The 19,048-nt window shown below is 43.0% G+C and overlaps 1 protein-coding gene across 2 annotated transcripts in view; it reads right to left on the bottom strand.

Annotated features, from left to right (window-relative positions):
- Nucleotides 1-1,436: 1,436 nt before the first annotated feature.
- MAP4K3 (mitogen-activated protein kinase kinase kinase kinase 3) overlaps nt 1,437-19,048 on the bottom strand; it is a 251,546-nt gene continuing 233,934 nt past the window's right edge. For both annotated transcript variants that reach the window (XM_038761656.1, XM_038761585.1), the window contains 5 exons: nt 13,051-13,119; nt 12,876-12,968; nt 12,372-12,442; nt 5,560-5,615; nt 1,437-2,897 (listed from right to left, as the gene is read on the bottom strand). In XM_038761656.1, the coding sequence (XP_038617584.1) occupies nt 2,810-2,897; nt 5,560-5,615; nt 12,372-12,442; nt 12,876-12,968; nt 13,051-13,119 (377 nt within the window). In that variant the 3' untranslated portion in view covers nt 1,437-2,809. The remainder of the gene's footprint in view (nt 2,898-5,559; nt 5,616-12,371; nt 12,443-12,875; nt 12,969-13,050; nt 13,120-19,048) is intronic.

Genomic DNA, 19,048 nt, shown 5'->3' on the forward strand with positions numbered 1-19,048 from the left:
CCTCTCTTACTATTTATTTATTTATTTTACTTGTACATATCTATTGTATTTATTTTATTTTGTTAATATGTTTGGTTTTGTTCTCTATCTCCCCCTTCTAGACTGTGAGCCCACTGTTGGGTAGGGACCGTCTCTATATGTTGCCAACTTGTACTTCCCAAGCGCTTAGTACAGTGCTCTGCACACAGTAAGCGCTCCATAAATATGATTGATTGATTGATTACTGATCTCCTAGTACAGCCAGGCAACCACACTTTCCTCTTCCAGTGCCAGCCTGCGCTCTCGGCCCGATCCATCATATTTATTGAACGCTGCCCGTGTGACCTTATTTTGTTAGTATGTTTGGTTTTGTTGTCTGTCTCCCCCTTTTAGACTGTGAGCCCACTGTTGGGTAGCGACTGTCTCTATATATTGCCAACTTGTACTTCCCAAGCGCTTAGTACAGTGCTCTGCACACAGTAAGCGCTCAATAAATACGATTGATTGATTGATCCACGAAGGATTGCCTATGGGTGGGAGAATCAAAGCAATAGGAAAACGAGCCTCAATTTTCCTCTGTAAAGCTGGGCTCTCCATTTTTCTAGCCAATTTTGGAGTATCTGCACAGATAACAGCCACAGTTGCCAAAAGGAAGTCTTGGATTGGAACACCACATTGGTAAGTGTATATTAAACTGGAACTAAAATCATATAGTTGAAAATTGTGTTTATTTTAAAGAGTTGGCTAGGTCCTTAATGGGAATTTCCAAGACCAAGGAAATCTCCCCCTTCTAGACTGTGAGCCCGCTGTTGGGTAGGGACCGTCTCGATACGCTGCCGACTTGTACTTCCCAAGCGCTTAGTCCAGTGCTCTGCACACAGCAAGCGCTCAATAAATATGATTGAATGAATGAATGAGTGAATCTTCAAAGACTTTTTGAAGGCACATCACCTCCAAGAGGCCTTCCCAGACCAAGCCCCACTTTTCCTCATCTCCCATTCCCTTGGCATCGCCCCGGATTGCTCCCTTCACACTTCCCCTCTCCCAGCCCCACAGCACTTCCATACACATCCGTGGTTTTATTTGTCATCATCATCATCATCAATCGTATTTATTGAGCGCTTACTGTGTGCAGAGCACTGTACTAAGCGCTTGGGAAGTACAAGTTGGCAACATATAGAGACAGTCCCTACCCAACAGTGGGCTCACAGTCTAAAAGGGGGACGTCTGTCGTGATGTCTGTCTCCCCGCTGTAGACTGTAAGCCCGTCGTGGGCGGGGAATGTGTCTCTGTTTATTGCACTGTACTCTCCCAAGCGCTCAGTACAGTGCCTGCACACGGTGAGCGTTCAGTAAATACGACTGAACGCAGTTGAGTTGGAAGACACAGTCCCTGCCCTCCAGGAGCTTACAGTCTAGAGGAGGAAGTGTATGTAGAAATGAATGCGGGGGGCAAGCTACTATACAACGGCATGTTAAAAAACATGTTTATTTTACACTATATACAGAGACATATTCAAAATCATTTCCAAGCACATACGTACTGAGGGACCATAAATCACCACTTAGTTTGTTCTTAGTGTATATACTCACAATAAAATGGAAAGAACATAGGCGAAAAAGAGCCAAAAGTGTGCATTTTGCCGAAACTCGGTATCTACAGACTCCGTCGGAAAATAGCCATCAAAAATTAACTTTGACCAAAACTAAGTTCCTGTGATGTGTAGTAACCCTTCTATCGTGTGCATGAGGTAGTAACTAAATTATTTTGGCCACAGGCTAACACCCTAAATCAGAACAAATATGAAAATCATAGGGCCAAAAGAGTCAAAATGCAACTGGAAGTCTGAACCATTTCACTCTGTGGAATGTTAATAGTTCTTCAGTGTGAGTACATGAAATGTTTATTGTGGACTCTCCGTAACGCTAATTCGATCATTGTACATACAATATAATTTAAACGACAATTGCAGTTACATCACAGCACCCTTTTCCTGTGATTCAAACTCATTCCGGAAGGCAACGTCTTCAAAGCACAGAGAAGCAATCTCACCGAATCCTGCTTTAAATTAAAAAAAGGGCCGGTTACTACAACAGGTGGGTAAGGGGTTTGTTTCGCAAAGAAACCGAGCCAAATCAACTTTAAAAGAGGGATTTCAAAGCCCAACGCGTTTCGACAACGTCACAGCTTACCTTTGTGACTAAGTTCATCACGTATCGCTACTTTGTGCAAACAGAAACACCAGTGTACTTGCCTTGAAATTAAAAACAAGATTATAAAATGATTACAGCCTCGATTATAGTTTTCTTTAAAAGTTACCAGATTTATATCCGTCCTACTAAATTACATACCATAAAAATACAATAGTGTTGTTAATTGCGCCGGGTCCGTCGCCAGCATCTCGTTGGATAATATAGCCATACCCAAGAATATCCCCCCCAGTTCTTAAAATAGTACCCCCCTCCCAAATGCACTTCTGCATCGACAACCTTTACAACTGTACAGATAAGACGTTTAAATCGTAAAAGGACCGCTATCTACAGGAAACTCTTAGTGTGGGTCTTCGGCAATACGAAATTCCACGGAAAACTACTGCCTCTATGTACAAAGATTACATAACAGTGAATGAAGCCCTCGGGGTGGACGAATAGGCTAGCTCCGTCCACACCGCTTAAGAACACATTTTTTCCTCATCTTTGTCTCGTGCCACAATAAATTACAGAGTAACTGAAGCCAGGTTCCCGCGCTTTTTATGGACAGCTTCAAGCGTCGGGTTTCGTTGCAGCGGTAGTGTTCTCTCTCCGGCTGCGTCAGACACACGCACGATTTCTCAGTAACTGTTTTCGTGACCCGCCAGGATGTACAAATTGCTGTTAGCGGTAGGATTATCAGTCGGCCTACTTTCCAAAACCACAACCCTGTCAAGTCAAAAAAAAAAAAAAAAAAAAGAGGGAAAAAAATTGTTAATCTTTTTTTAAAACTGTTTGTGAAAGAGGAGGCTGATGGGAAACAGTTATACTACAGGGTCTTTCTCTTTTGAATCTACCTCTGCCATATTCTACTTATTTTATTTTGTTAATGTGTTTGGTTTTGTTGTCTGTCTCCCCCTTCTTGACTGTGAGCCCGCTGGTGGGTAGGGACCGTCTCTATATGTTGCCAACTTGTACTTCCCAAGCGCTTAGTCCAGTGCTCTGCACACAGTAAGCGCTCAATAAATACGATTGAATGAATGAATGAATGAATACAGCTCTCTAGGTTCTGGGGCAGGAATTGATTTTTCGGCGCTAGGATTTTTAATAATAATAATAACGACGGTGTTTGTTAAGCACTTACTATGTGCAAAGTGCTGCTCTAAGCGCTGGGATAGATACAAGGTAATTAGGTTGTCCCACATAGTAATAATAATGACATTTATTAAGCGCTTACTATGTGCAAAGCACCGTTCTAAGCACTGGGGAGGTTACAAGGTGATCAGATTGTCCCACATGGGGCTCAAAGTCTTCCCCCCCATTTGACAGATGAGGGAACTGAGGCCAGAGAAGTGACTTGCCCAAAGTCACACAGCCGACAACTGGCGGAGCCAGAACTTGAACCCATGACCTCTGACTCCAAAGCCCGGGCTCTTTCCACTGAGCCACGCTGCTTCTCTACATGGGGCTCACAGTCTTCATCTCCATTTGAAAAATGAGGTAAGTGAGGCCCAGAGAAACGAAGTGACTTGCCCAAAGTCACACAGCTGATAAGTGGCGGTGCCGGGATTAGAACCCACGACCCATGACTCCCAAGCCCGGGGTCTTGCCACTGAGCCACGCTGCTTCCACACCTGGATTCAAAATCCCAACATGAGGAGGCTGCGGAGAGACCCAGCCCACCTCTGAGTCTCTCCTCAAAGTGCTGGATGAAGTCATTTTCATTTGTTCACAGATCAATTGTATTTATTGAGCGCTTACTGTGTGCAGAGCACTGTACTACGCGCTTGGGAAGTACAAGTTGGCAACATATAGAGACGGTCCCTACCCAACAGTGGGCTCACAGTCTAGAATGGTGGCTCTTTACTCCTGTCGCAAATGCAGCTGTACAAAACTAGAAAGCGTCTTCAAGGTAGAAAGCAAAAACTGCTAAAACAAACATGTTTTTGTGTTAGAGGCGGAGCAATCTTGACCTCGGATAAGGCTGCCCCCTACCAAGTTGGCATACAACATCAATCAGTGGGATTTACTCAATCAATCAATCAATCGTATTTATTGAGCGCTTACTGTGTGCAGAGCACTGTACTAAGCACTTGGGAAGTACAAGTTTGCAACATATAGAGACGGTCCCTACCCAACAGTGGGCTCACAGTCTAGAATGGGGGCTCTTTACTCCTGTCGCAAATGCAGCTGTACAAAACTAGAAAGCGTCTTCAAGGTAGAAAGCAAAAACTGCTAAAACAAACATGTTTTTGTGTTAGAGGCGGAGCAATCTTGACCTCGGATAAGGCTGCCCCCCACCAAGTTGGTATACAACATCAATCAGTGGGATTTACTCAATCAATCAATCGTATTTATTGAGCGCTTACTGTGTGCAGAGCACTGTACTAAGCACTTGGGAAGTACAAGTTGGCAACATATAGAGACGGTCCCTACGCAACAGTGGGCTCACAATTTACTGAGAGTTACAGTGCACAGAACACTGTACTATGCACTTGGGAGAGTTCAACACAACAGAGTCGGTAGACGCGTTCCCTTCCCACAAGGAGCTGGGTTCTAATTCCGGTTCCACCACTTATCTGTTGTGGGACTACGGACAAGTCACTTCACTTCTCTCAGCCTCAGTTACCTCATCTGTAAAATGGGGATTGAGACGGCGAGCTCCACGTGCGACATGGATTGTTTATTATATCTAATCCAGCGCTTTGTATTCATTCATTCATTCAGTCGTATTTCTTGAACGCTTACTGTGTGCAGAGCACTGTACTAAGGGCTTAATATAAGTGCTTGTATAGCACCTGGCACCTCTCCCCCTTTTAGACTGTGAGCCCACTATTGGGTAGGGACTGTATATGTTGCCAACTTGTACTTCCCAAGCGCTTAGTAAAGTGCTCTGCACACAGTAAGCGCTCAATAAATACGATTGATGATGATGATGATGATGATAATAATAAGCACTTAAAAAAAAGGAGCTTAGAGTCTAAAGATGTTCATGGGTAGGGACTGTCTCTACATGTTGCCAACTTGTACTTCCCAAGCGCTTAGTACAGTGCTCTGCACACAGTAAGCGCTCAATAAATACGATTGATTGATTGATTTTCCCTTTGGCTCTCAAACAATTCTGGTTTCAATCAATGGTAATCATTGAGTGTCTACTGTGCGCAGACCACTATACTAAACGCTTGGGAGAGTATAATACTTGGTAGACACATTTCCCACCCATAATGAGCTTACTGGATTTGGCCATTCTTCTTGGGTAAGAAATAGGAGAAACAGAAAATGGAACAGTCTCTATTAGGATATCTGATAAACTTCAGTCCTTAGTTCTGATGAAAAGGAAACATTCATCACACATTTTAAAATAGTACGGCCAAGCCTGATTTAGGCATACCTGTCAGATCCAAGAAGCCTGAATATCCTTGTACTGTCAGAAATTTCTTGGGTTATCTGTTAAATACAAAATAAAAAAAGTATATGGCTTTAAGTTTGAGTGTCCACTTATAACTTAACTCTTAAGAAAAAGATCATAATTCATAGCCTTCTGGGTTAATTTCTTTGATGTTGCTAAGTCAAAGTATCTCAGTAAATCTGGCAATGGATGCATTAGAATTTTCATGTAATGTGGGAACAAAGAAAACCTCATTTACTTCCTAAATAATAGAACCAAGAGAGTACTGGAATTGAGGGATTTGGATATACAATGTTTAGTTCATAGGCCACTCAGAAAGAAACCAGAGCAACTTTGTAAATGTTCCAAATAACTATTTTCTAAGGGGTTTGTGAAAAGGAAGGAGAGCTCTCATTACAGGACGTCTGTCTACTACAGGAGTAGGAAATAGAATATTAGCTACAAGTCTTTCTGGATGAAGCAATCTAGGTGCAAAAAAGTAATTAAAGATGATTTAAAAGAGAGCAATATTTTGTCGTCTAGGAGAATTTATGCTCAAAATTAAAATGGAAATAGAGTACAAGCTATAATTTAATGAAATAAACTTTAGTACATGAACAAAAGTAACGGGCAATTCTTAATATATCTATGAAGAATTTCTAGAGGACCCTTATCTGCCTAAAATTTAAGTAAGATTGCCTTTTCCTTACTGTATATTATCAAAAGAAAAATGCTTCTCTTAGAATAAATATCACAAATATTAGAGTTAATAGAAAAGGTATTAAGGGATAATGGCCTAAGAGTTTGAAATAATAGTAAAGTCGGTATTTGTTAAGCGCTTACTATGTGCCAAGCACTGTTCTAAGCGCTGGGGGGGATACAAGATAATCAGGTTGTCCGACGTGGGGCTCACAGTCTTCAGCCCCATTTTCCAGATGAGGGAACTGAGGCCCAGAGAAGTGAAGTGACTTGCCCAAAGTCACACAGCAGACAAGTGGCGGAGCTGGGATTAGAACCCATGACCTCTGACTCCCAAGCCCGGGCTCTTTCCACAGAGCCAGGGCATGACATCAGATAATCCAATCTGTCAAAAGGCTGTACCCGTCTAAGTATAAAACAACCCTACAAAATCTCAAGTACTGTGCTAAGCACTTTGGAAGTTGTAAACAAAATTCTGTGGACTAAACTTTTTGAACGATACATATATTTTTTTTCCACAGGGCTAGGTCCTCTTTCAAGAAAACCGCAGTCCTCGGGCTTTGATGATGATGATGATGATGGCATTTGTTAAGCGCTTACTATGTGCAAAGCACTGCTCTAAGTGCTGGGGAGGATACAAGGTGATCAGATTATCCCATGTGGGGCTCACAGTCTTCATCCCCATTTTACAGACGAGGGAACTGAGGCCCAGAGAATAATAATAATAATAATGATGGCATTTATTAAGCGCTTACTATGTGCAAAGCACTGTTCTAAGCTCTGGGGGGATACAAGGTGATCAGATTATCCCATGTGGGGCTCACAGCCTTCATCCCCACTTTACAGACGAGGGACCTGAGGCCCAGAGAATAATAATAATAATAATGATGGCATTTATTAAGCGCTTACTATGTGCAAAGCACTGTTCTAAGCTCTGGGGGGATACAAGATGATCAGGTTGTCCCACGGGGGGCTCACAGTCAATCCCCATTTTACAGATGAGGCAACTGAGGCACAGAGAAGTGAAGCGACTTGCCCAAAGTCACCCAGCTGACAATTGGCTGGGCCGGCATTTGAACCCATGACCCCTGACTCCAAAGCCCGGGCTCTTTCCACAGAGCCACGCTGCTTCTCGAAGTTACTGCTGTTGACAGCGGGATTCCGTAACTTGAAGAGATGCCCATCGTGGTCAAAAATCCGCAGCAAAAATATGTCAACCATATAACACGTTAAATCAATTCCCCTGACTTTCAATTTTGAGTTGTCTTTATTTGTCCGACGGCATCCTCGGCCCGAGGGAACGCAGCAAGTCAAACAGGGCACGGAGAAGCTGCTTCTGGGACCCCAGGACCCTTCGTCGAAACCACTGACGATCTGAAGCATCCATTCATTCATTCATTCGTATTTACTGAGCGCTTACTGTGTGCAGAGCACTGGACTACGCGCTTGGGAAGTCCAAGTTGGCAACATATAGAGATGGTCCCGACCCAAGGACGGGCTCACATTTGTACTTCCCAAGCGCTTAGTGCAGTGCTCTGCATACAGTAGGCGCTCAATAAATATGAATGAATACATATATACCTGTATATATGTTTGTACATATTTATTACTCTATTTATTTTACTTGTACATATCTATTCTATTTATTTTATTTTGTTAGTATGTTTGGTTTTGTTCTCTGTCTCCCCCTTTTAGACTGTGAGCCCACTGTTGGGTAGGGACCGTCTCTATATGTTGCCAACTTGGACTTCCCAAGCGTTTAGTACAGTGCTCTGCACACAGTAAGCGCTCAATAAATACAAATGAATGCATATGTACCTGTATATATGTATATATGTTTGTACATAGCTATTCTATTTATTTTATTTTGTTAGTATGTTTGGTTTTGTTGTCTGTCTCCCCCTTTTAGACCGTGAGCCCACTGTTGGGTAGGGACCGTCTCTATATGTTGCCAACTTGGACTTCCCAAGCGCTTAGTACAGTGCTCTGCACACAGTAAGCGCTCAATAAATACGAATGAATACATATATACCTGTATATATGTATATATGTTTGTACATATTTATTACTCTATTTTTTTATTTATTTTACTTGTACATACCTATTCTACTTATTTTATTTTGTTAGTATGTTTGGTTCTGTTCTCTGTCTCCCCCTTTTAGACTGTGAGCCCACTGTTGGGTAGTGACCGTCTCTCTATGTTGCCAACTTGTACTTCCCATGCGCTTAGTACAGTGCTCTGCACACAGTAAGCGCTCAATAAATACGATTGATTGATTGATCGAATGAATGAATGAATGAATGGAAGGGGGGTTGGCCCCACTGGCCCCTTTGGCAGGAATCGGAGCTAAGCGGGGGCCCGCGGGGGAGAGGGAGGGAATGGTTAGGGTTGATGGCTGGGCTGCGGTCAGCTCAGGGCAGTGGTCAGTGCCGTTAAGAATCCTGGTCCATGGAAGAGGAGGCCTTTAGTACAGTGCTCTGCACATAGTAAGCACTCAATAAATAGAATTATTGATTGATTGATTGGAGCGTAGGTGACTTCCCCAATATCACACGGCAGACAAGTGGTAGAGAAAGGGTCAGAAGCCAGGTCCTCTGACTCCTGGGCTCGGATTCTTCATCATCATCATCATCATCATCATCATCAATCGTATTTATTGAGCGCTTACTGTGTGCACAGCACTGTACTAAGCGCTTGGGAAGTACAAGTTGGTAACATACCACTACTTACCACTAGACCCCGCGGCTTCTTATTCTTAGGCCTGTCTTTCTGTGAGAATGGGCTCCGCGTGTTTACCCGGGAGGAGGATAATAATATTACAATAATAATTGTACTTGTTAAGCCCTTACTGTGTACCAAACACTGTTCTTCATTCTGGGGTAGATACAAGTTGATTCCCAGACTGAGCCCCCTCCTTCCTCTCCCCCTTCTCTTCCTCCCCATCCCCCCCCCCTTACCTCCTTCCCCTCAATCAATCAATCATATTTATTGAGCGCTTACTGTGTGCAGAGCACTGTACTAAGCGCTTGGGAAGTCCAAGTTGGCAACATATAGAGTCCCTACCCAACAGGGGGCTATATATATCGATATATGTTTGTGCATATTTATTACGCTATTTATGTATTTTACTTGTACATATTTATTCTATTTATTTTCTTTTGTTAATATGTTTTGTTTTGTTGTTTGTCTCCCCCTTATAGACTGTGAGCCCGCTGTTGGGTAGGGACCGTCTCTATACGTTGCCAACTTGGACTTCCCAAGCGCTTAGTACAGTGCTCTGCACACAGTAAGCGCTCAATAAATACGATTGAATGAATGAATGAATGTGCACATAGCTTTAATTCTATTTATTCTGATGATTTTGACACCTGTTTGCATGTTTTGTTGCCTGTCTCCCCCTTCTAGACTGTGAGCCCATTATTGGGTAGGGATCATCCCTATATGTTGCCAACTTGTACTTCCCAAATGCTTAGTCCAGTGCTCTGCACACAGTAAGTGCTCAATAAATGAATGAATGAATGTGCATATAGCTTTAATTCTATTTATTCTGATGATTTTGACACCTGTTTACCTGTTTTGTTTTGTTGTCTGTCTCCCCCTTCTAGGTTGTGAGCCCGTTATTGGTTAGGGACCATCTCTATATGTTGCTGACTTGTACTTCCCAAGTGCTTAGTCCAGTGCTCTGCACACAGTAAGTGCTCAATAAATACGATTGAATGAATGAATGAATGTGAATATCGCTTTAATTCTATTTATTCTGATGATTTTGACACCTGTTTACATGTTTTGTTTTGTTGTCTGTCTCCCCCTTCTAGGCTGTGAGCCCGTTGTTGGTTAGGGACCGTCTCTATATGTTGCCGACTTGTACTTCCCAAGCGCTTAGTACAGTGCTCTGCACACAGTAAGCGTTCAATAAATACGATTGAATGAATGAATGAATATCTGTCTGCTCAGAGTGATCAGGTCTTGTCTCGTCTTACTCCATCGAGTCGTTTCCGGCCCGAAGCGACACCACGGACACATCTCTTCCGGAACGCCCCGCTCTCCATCTGCAATCGTTCTGGTACTGTATCTACAGAGTTTACTACTGTACAAATGGTATTTTCCTAAGGCTTCCCTAAGAAGCAGTGTAGCTTAGTGGACGGAGCACAAGCCTAAGAGTCAGAAGGACCTGGGTTCTAATCCCAGCACTGCTACGTGTCTGCTGTGTAACCTTGGGCAAGTCATTTAGCTGGAAAGAGCCCGGGCTTTGGAGTCTGAGGTTGTGGGTTCAAATCCCGGCTCCACCAACTGTCAGCTGTGTGACTTTGGGCAAGTCATTTAACTTCTCTGGGCCTCAGTTACCTCATCTGTAAAATGGGGATAAAGACTGTAAGCCCTCTGTGGGACAACCTGATCACCTTGTAACCTCCCCAGCGCTTAGAACAGTGCTTTGCACATAGTAAGCGCTTAACATATGCCATTATTATTATTATTTAGTTTCTCTGGGCCTCAGTTACCTCATTCTTTAAAATGGGGATTAAGAATAAGAGCCCCATGTGCAAAAGGGACGGTGTCATTCATTCATTCAATTGTATTTATTGAGTGCTTACTGTGTGCAGAGCACTGGACTAAGCGCTTGGGAAGTACAAGTTGGCAACATAGAGAGGCGGTCCCTACCCAACAGTGGGCTCACAGTCTAGAAGGGGGAGACAGACAAAAATAAAACATATTAACAAAATAAAGTAAATAGAATAGTAAATATGTACAAGTAAAATAGAGTAATAAATCCGTACAAACGTATATACAGGTGCTGCGGGGAGGGGAAGGAGGTAGGGTGGGGGCTCAGTGTGGGAAGGCCTCCTGGAGGAGGTGAGCTCTCAATAGGGCTTTGAAGGGAGGAAGAGAGCGAGCTTGGAGGATGTGCGGAGGGAGGGCATTCCGGGCCAGGGGGAAGACGTGGGCCGGGGGCCGATGGCGGGACAGGCCCTTTTAGACTGTGAGCCCACTGTTGGGTAAGGACTGTCTCTATATGTTGCCAATTTGTACTTCCCAAGCGCTTAGTACAGTGCTCTGCACACAGTAAGCGCTCAATAAATACGATTGATGATGATGACAGGCGAGAACGAGGCCCAGTGAGGCATGGTGCCCAACCTGATTAGCTTCTATCTATTAACTTGTATCACTAACAGTGCTTGGCACATAGTAAGCGCTTAACAAGTATCATTATTATTACTATTATCGTTAGGCACAAATTGCCTTCGTGATGAGTGTGTCTGTTGCAAGTCTTCATGGGCTGCTCGATTTTGTCGGAAAAAAAACCTCCCCAGCCGTGCTAAAACATAACTCTGTCTCTACCATTTGAATATTACTACTACGTTTTAACAAATCTTCACGTAGCAGCACAAAACGCTTCTGAGCTCCCTAGGCCAGATCACCTTTTCCTGGTGTATTTTACATATAACCATAAAACACACATAAAGGCTGATCATTTCAGGTTCCACTTCTCACTGAGTGGATTCCATTCCCCCTTCCCTCAGCCAGTCAATTTATTGAGTGCTTACTGTGTGCAGAGTACTGTACTAAGCAGCTGGGGGAGTACACCATGGCATAGTGGCTAGAGCACGGGCCTGGAGTCAGACGGTCATGGGTTCAAATCCCGGCTCCGCCACTTGTCTGTTGTGGGATCTCGGCCCAGTCCCTTCACTTCTCTGGGCCTCGGTTCCCTCATCTGTAAAATGGGGATTGAGACTGTGAGCCCCACGAGGGACTGTGTCCAGCCCAATTTCCATATATCCAACCCAGCGTTTAGTACAGGGCCCGGCACACAGTAAGCGCTTAACAAATACCACAATTATTATTATTACAATATAACAATAAACAGACACTTTCCCTGCCCAGAACAATCTTAGAGTCTAGAGATGAGCTCTCCTCCAAGGGCCAAAGCTAACCCATTCACAAGTGATCCACGGACAGTTGCTTAATTGCAAAAGTGAGTCAGCTGGAGAGCTCATCATTCTTCCCAGCTGAATTAATACCTGAAGAATTCCTGACATTCCCAACAGGCCATGTGAAAATCAAGTTTTTTCAAAGCATTCCTTTCACCTTTTAAATTTAGTTTTGAGCCATCGCTTACCTCGTTTGACCTAAAACTTCTCCCTTGCATCCCGTGTTTCCAAAACGCTAAAACGCTGTCTTGTAGGCAAACTAGCAGGCAAGAAATAAGGTGAATTATTATCTGATTGATAAGCATCTTTGAATCACCTTTTTGCTATTACCGATGGTAGAATTTTAATTGGCCACTGGCTTCCTTTGAATAATTTAGATGTTTTTATGGACTGAGAAGGGTATACCACTGGTATAACTCATCTTCGCAGGATGGAAAAAACAAGATAATTACCCCATAGTCATAGTTCTAAAATCAGAGGAAATTCAGAGATTCCTGCTCAACCCCGACCCCAATTTCAGCATCTATTCCACCTCTTAGTCCAATTTTATACAGTACTTTGAAATAGGCAAAAATGCAATTTCATATAATTACCAGGAAAAAATACCTAATACTCAATCTTAAAACTGATTTTAATTGTGGTAACATTAAATGAATTTTTCAGGAGACATTAAGAGCAAAACTCATACTTACCTATCGACTCAATCTGGAAATCAAACGTGAGTTCCGATGACAATTTCCTGCTAGATTTTAATCTGCCTTGTAGATTTACTATTTTTATACAGCCTAAAGAACAACAAAATAACACTCAATAATTAAAAGAAAACATTTATTCATTAAAACAATAGGCCTATCACTAAATACTTACAGTCCAAGCACACAAGGATTGTGTCTCTCTCCAGTTGGGTTACGTGTATAACATTCGTCTGTGGGGTGTCTAAAATGAAACATAAATCATTGCAATTACATTTTAAAGCAGTGATTTCTTTAGAATTTGGCGATTTCAATATTATCCTAATTTAAACAAATGTAGATATTCAACTAGACATTTGTAACATGCATTTTGTAGTGGCCCCAAATCTCATCCTTGGGGATGGGATTTGCAGCTATTTCTCCCCAAACCCAAAAGGGGACTGTGTCTAAAAAGATGTGAAAATAAAAATTAAAGTATATCTAACGATCATTAATTTCAAGTTACCAACAAGTGTGGTAACTGTGTGGTACTGTGATTTCTCTGATTGTTTCCATGAACTCGGTTAAAGGCCCTATATGTTGCAAAGAATGACAATTTTCTTTCATTGGTATCCTTTTTTTTTCCTTTTTTTTTTTAACCCAGCATCATCAAAATCAGACCCCCCAAAACAATCAGTTATGTTAGTAATCCCTTTAAAATTGAATCATATAGTGATGGTATGAGAAATAAAATGCTAAATGGAAAATAAAAGCCCTTAAAATACATCATCCTGGAAACCAATCAGATTTTTAAATTTCTCATCAGGGTACAGCATAAAAAGATGTGTTGCTAGATATACCAGCTATTCCTAAATTCTATTTATTCCCTAATAATAATCAATCAATCAATCATATTTATTGAGCGCTTACTGTGTGCAGAGCACTGTACTAAGCACTTGGGAAGTAAAAATAATACATTCAAGGACAACAACTGCGGCAGTTGTTAGACACTATGTGCCGAGCACTGTGCGATGCTGCAACAAGTCCCTGGGAAATCATTCACCCCCCGCCCACAACATGTCACTGTTATTTATATTTCCATTAATAGCTATATTTTAAAGCTATTACTTTAAAAAAAGGACACAACATAACAATATTTTTTTTAATCCAAAAGTGGACTGTTGGAGATTGTTCAGGAATTACAGTATCACTTCTAAATTTTATTTTCATTTTTCCCTCGTAGAGGGAAGTTGGACACAAGTCCCTCCAGAGCCTGTAAGTGTTGCCCCCCCCCGAGGAAAGTGATCTTTTTTTAGTGGTATTTGTTGAGCACTTCCTATGTGCCAGGCACTCTGAGCGCTGGGAAAGATACAAAATAATCAGTTTGGACACAGTCCCACGTGGGGCTCACCATCTTAATCCCCCATTTTACAGATGAGGTAACTGAGGCACAGGGAAATTGTGACTTGGCCAAGGTCACACAGCAGACAAAGTGGCGGAGCTGGGATTAGAACCCAGATCCTTCTGATCCTAGGCCTGTGCTCTATCCACTAAACCGTGTTGCCGCACAAAAATGTGCTTCCTCTGGGAGTTTTCTAGCCGGGAAAATATTCTGGAACTCATGAGGCCAACCTAAGTTTCACAACTGAAAAAGAAAACTGCGTTGAACTGACTGGGGTAAAGTGCATGTAGACTCAGTCAATAGGCACCAAATACACAGTATAATTTACACAGTTTAGCACAGAGAACCCATTTTTTTTTCCACTGTAAATCTCTACAGATTTTCGGATTGGAGTCACGGACAAATTACTTCAACTGCAATAACAGTAGTTCTGCAGAAGATGGATATGTTTTGCCACCCTCACGATACTTATTGCGGTCTTGGAGGCGTTGCAAATCAGTGTTCCTTTACTGAAGATTAAATGTTTTCCTTTAAGAAAAAAAAAAAGAAGGAAATAACTTTTCCCCCCTCAAAAAAGAACAAAGTTGGAATCCTGCTTAAAGAACTATTTCAGCATATATGCGCTCTTCTACTTACTCTCTGTTGGGGAGGAGGAGAGAGGGAAGAGACAGGAAGAAAGACCAGAAAAACAGTTCTTGTAACACAGATTTACTGTGATTTCTCTGACTGTTTCCATGAACTCGGTTAATGGCCCGATATGTTATAAAAGAATGACAATTTTCTTTCAGAGACTGGTTAAGAGTTTATACGTTCATAATAAATATCTCATAGGTTTCTAAGATGCCCTGTTTATCACCAGTTTGGGGGTCGACTTGCGAGTCCCTGGTAGAAACGTGCTACTGTAGTTCCGCTCCTGGCTTCCAGATAGAAATGTCAATCAATCTATTTATTTATTTTACTTGTACATATCTATTCTATTTATTTTATTTTGTTAGTATGTTTGGTTTTGTTCTCTGTCCCCCCCCTTTTAGACTGTGAGCCCACTGTTGGGTAGGGACTGTCTCTATATGTTGCCAACTTGGACTTCCCAAGCGCTTAGTCCAGTGCTCTGCGCACAGTAAGCGCTCAATAAATACGATTGATGATGATGCTGATCAATCAATGGTATTTCCTGAGCGCTTACTGTGCGCAGAGCATTAGGGAGAACACAGTAAAACGGAGTTGTTATGCACGTTCCCTGCCCACGACGTGCTTACAGCCTAGAGGGAAAAGACTGTTTAAGCCTCCATGTTTCCGTGAGGTGTCCCAAGACAAACTATACTTTCTTCGACGCGAGAATTTTGAGGGGACGTTGGGAGAGATGGCATTCGGCTCAGGGGAAAGAGCCCGGCCTTGGGAGTCAGAGGTCATGGGTTCTAATCCCGGCTCCGCCGCTTGTCAGCTGTGCGACCTTGGGCAAATCACGTCACATCTCTGGGCCTTAGTTACCTCACCTAATGTCACGTGGGACAACCTGATTACCTGACATCTACCCCGGGGCTTAGAACGGTGCTTGACACATAGTAAGCACTTAATAAATACCAACATTATTATTATTATTATAATACCAACGGGACTCAGTGGAAAGAGCACGGGCTTTGGAGTCAGAGGTCTGGGTTCAAATCCTGGCTCCGCCACTTGTCAGCTGTGTGACTTTGGGCAAGTCACTTAACTTCTCTGTGCCTCAGTTCCCTCATCTGCAAAATGGGGATTAAGACTGTGAGCCCCCGTGCGACAACCTGTTCACCTTGCAACCTACCCAACACTTAGAACAGTGCTTTGCACGTAGTAAGTGCTTAATAAATGCTAGAGAAGCAGTGTTGCTCAGTGGAAAGAGCACAGACTTTGGAGTCAGATGTCATGGGTTCAAATCCTGGCTCCGCCAACTGTCAGCTGTGTGACTTTGGGCAAGTCACTTCACTTCTCTGTGCCTCAGTTCCCTCATCTGTAAAATGGGGGTTAAGACTGTAAGCCCCACGTGGGACAACCTGATCACCTTGTATCCCCCCCAGCGCTTAGAACAGTGCTTTACACATAGTAAACACTTAACAAATACCATTATTATTATTATTATCGGACATTGCTATTCCCACTTTTTTTTTATCTTCTACTCTGATTCGGAGGGTCAGTGCTCTTACTCCTCACAGGAAGGGTTGAAATGGGCAACAGGGCAACCACAGATATTGCTTCTAAAAGGGATAATAATAATAATAATGTTGGTATTTGTTAAGCGCTTACTATGTGCAAAGCATTGTTCTAAGCGCTGGGGGGAACACAAGGAGATGAGGTTGTCCCATGTGATGTTCACAGTCTTAATCCCCATTTTACAGATGAGGGAACTCAGGCACAGAGAAGAAGTGACTTGCCCAAGGTCACACAGCAGACATGTGGGGGAGGTGGGTTTCGAACCCATGACCTCTGACTCCCAAGCCCGCGCTCTTTCCACTGAGCCACGCTGACCATGCCTCAGCTACCTCATCTGTAAAATGGGGATGAAGACTGTGAGCCCCCCGTGGGACAACCTGGTCACCTTGTAACCTCCCCAGTGCTTAGAACAGTGCTTTGCACATAGTAAGCGCTTAACAAATGTTATTATTATTATTATTATTATTATTATTATTTAAGCAACATTTGTGAGCATCTGTGAATTAGGAAACCCACATATATAAAGTTTTTGGCTCTAGTGCCAGGTTCTTGGCAGCAGAGGACAGAAAGGGACTGAGCTAACATCGGAGCTACAACGACACAAAGGAGGGGTGAATTTCCTGAACACAAATCAATGGTACCCACTGAGCACTTCCTCTGCGCAGACCACAAAGACAAAATGAAATTCATGAAGGCGACTGAAATTAATGCGGGTGATTGGAACTGGAGGGGGTGAGGGACGGAGGGAAGAATCTTAATGTTTGGATATTTCAAGCTGAACCGAATCAAAATTAGGAAGGATATTTACATTGAAACGATTCCATTAAAAAGGGGAAATTCACTCAGTCATTCAATCGTATTTATTAGTGCTTACTGTGCGCAGGGCACTGTACTAAGCACTTGGGAAAGTACAATACAACAATAAACAGTAACATTCCCTGCCCGCTATATGTCAAGGGAAATATTTAAATGATAATAATAATAATGATGACTCATTCATTCATTCATTCAGTGGTATTTATTGAGCGCTTACTGTGTGCAGGGCACTGTACTAAGCGCTTGGGAAGTACAAGTTGGCAACATATAGAGATGGTCCCTACCCAACAGTGGGCTCACAGTCTAGAAGGGGGAGACAGACAAGACGACAAAACATGTACAGAAGCAGTGTGGCTCAGTGGAAAGGGCCCAGGCTTTGGAGTCTGAGGTCGTGGGTTCAAATCCCGGCTCTGCCACTTGTCAGCTCTGTGACTTTGGGCAAGTTACTTAACTTCTCTGGGCCTCAGTTACCTCATCCATCAACTTGGGAATTCTGAGCTTCAAATAAACTTGTTTCGATAGGACCGTCTTCCTGAAGGGCACGCTTTGCCTTCACAAATTCCGCATACTGCCGCCCTGGCTCGTATAACTTGGCATTCTCACAGAGCAACTGGTAGTTGACTGGTAAAGACACGACTTGGGCATGGTGCATCTGGAACAGGTTCACCGCCACGGCTTTATGGCTTTATATGGCTTTATAAATGATGGCATTTATTAAGCGCTTACTATGTGCAAAGCACTGTTCTAAGGGCTGGGGAGGTTACAAGGTGATCATGTTGTCCCACGGAGGGCTCACAGTCTTAATCCCCATTTTACAGATGAGGCAACTGAGGCACAGAGAAGTGAAGTGACTTGCCCAAAGTCACACAGCTGACAATTGGCAGAGTTGGGATTTGAACCCATGACCTCTGACTCCAAAGCCCGGGCTCTTTCCACTGAGCCACGCTGCTTCTCATGTTCGGTTGTCACCTTCTCTGTAGATATATACTGTAGTATTAAATTCAGTGAGCCCGCTGTTGGGTAGGGACCGTCTCTATATGTCGCCAACTTGTACTTCCCAAGTGCTTAGTACAGTGCTCTGCACACAGTAAGTGCTCAATAAATACGACAGAATGAATGAATGACTCATTGCAAAACCTTTTCAGTAGTTTATATAGTGGAAACACAGAGAGTCAGTAAGTTTAAGATGTCCAGTTAGTTCTTTAACAAAGACTCTGAGGAATAAGAGAGTAGTGGAGAGCTGCGAGCCCGTTGTTGGGTAGGGATTGTCTCTATGTGTTGCTGAATTGTACTTTCCAAGCATTTAGCATAGTGCTTTGCACACAGTAAGCGCTCAATAAATGCGACTGAATGAATGAACAAGAGCAAGGGATTGGGGCACTCTTTAAAAACGACAAACTGCACAGTATCACCCACTTTCTTAAACTGATAGTTTGAATCACTTCCGAAGGACTAAGGGATTCTTGGTTTGTCTTATGCCGTTGAGTTGTTTCCAACCCATGGCGACTCAATGGGCACAACTGCAATCACTCCGGTAGTGGATCCATAGAGTTTTCTTGGTAAAAATCCGGAAGCGGTTTACCGTTGCCTCCTTCCGCGCGGTAAACCTGAGTCTTCGCCCTCGACTCTCTCCCACGCCGCTTTTGCCCAGCACGGGGGAGTTTTGTCTTGTAGCAGATGGCCTTCCACTTGCTAGCCACTGGCTAGCCACTTGCTAGCCTCCCGTAGCTGAGACTGTTAGAGGACTGGAAACTCTCCAGGTGCGACTAAAGCCATTTTTCTGGTTATTCCA

Source organism: Tachyglossus aculeatus, chromosome 1 (assembly GCF_015852505.1).
Source record: "Tachyglossus aculeatus isolate mTacAcu1 chromosome 1, mTacAcu1.pri, whole genome shotgun sequence".
Lineage (NCBI taxonomy): Eukaryota > Metazoa > Chordata > Mammalia > Monotremata > Tachyglossidae > Tachyglossus > Tachyglossus aculeatus.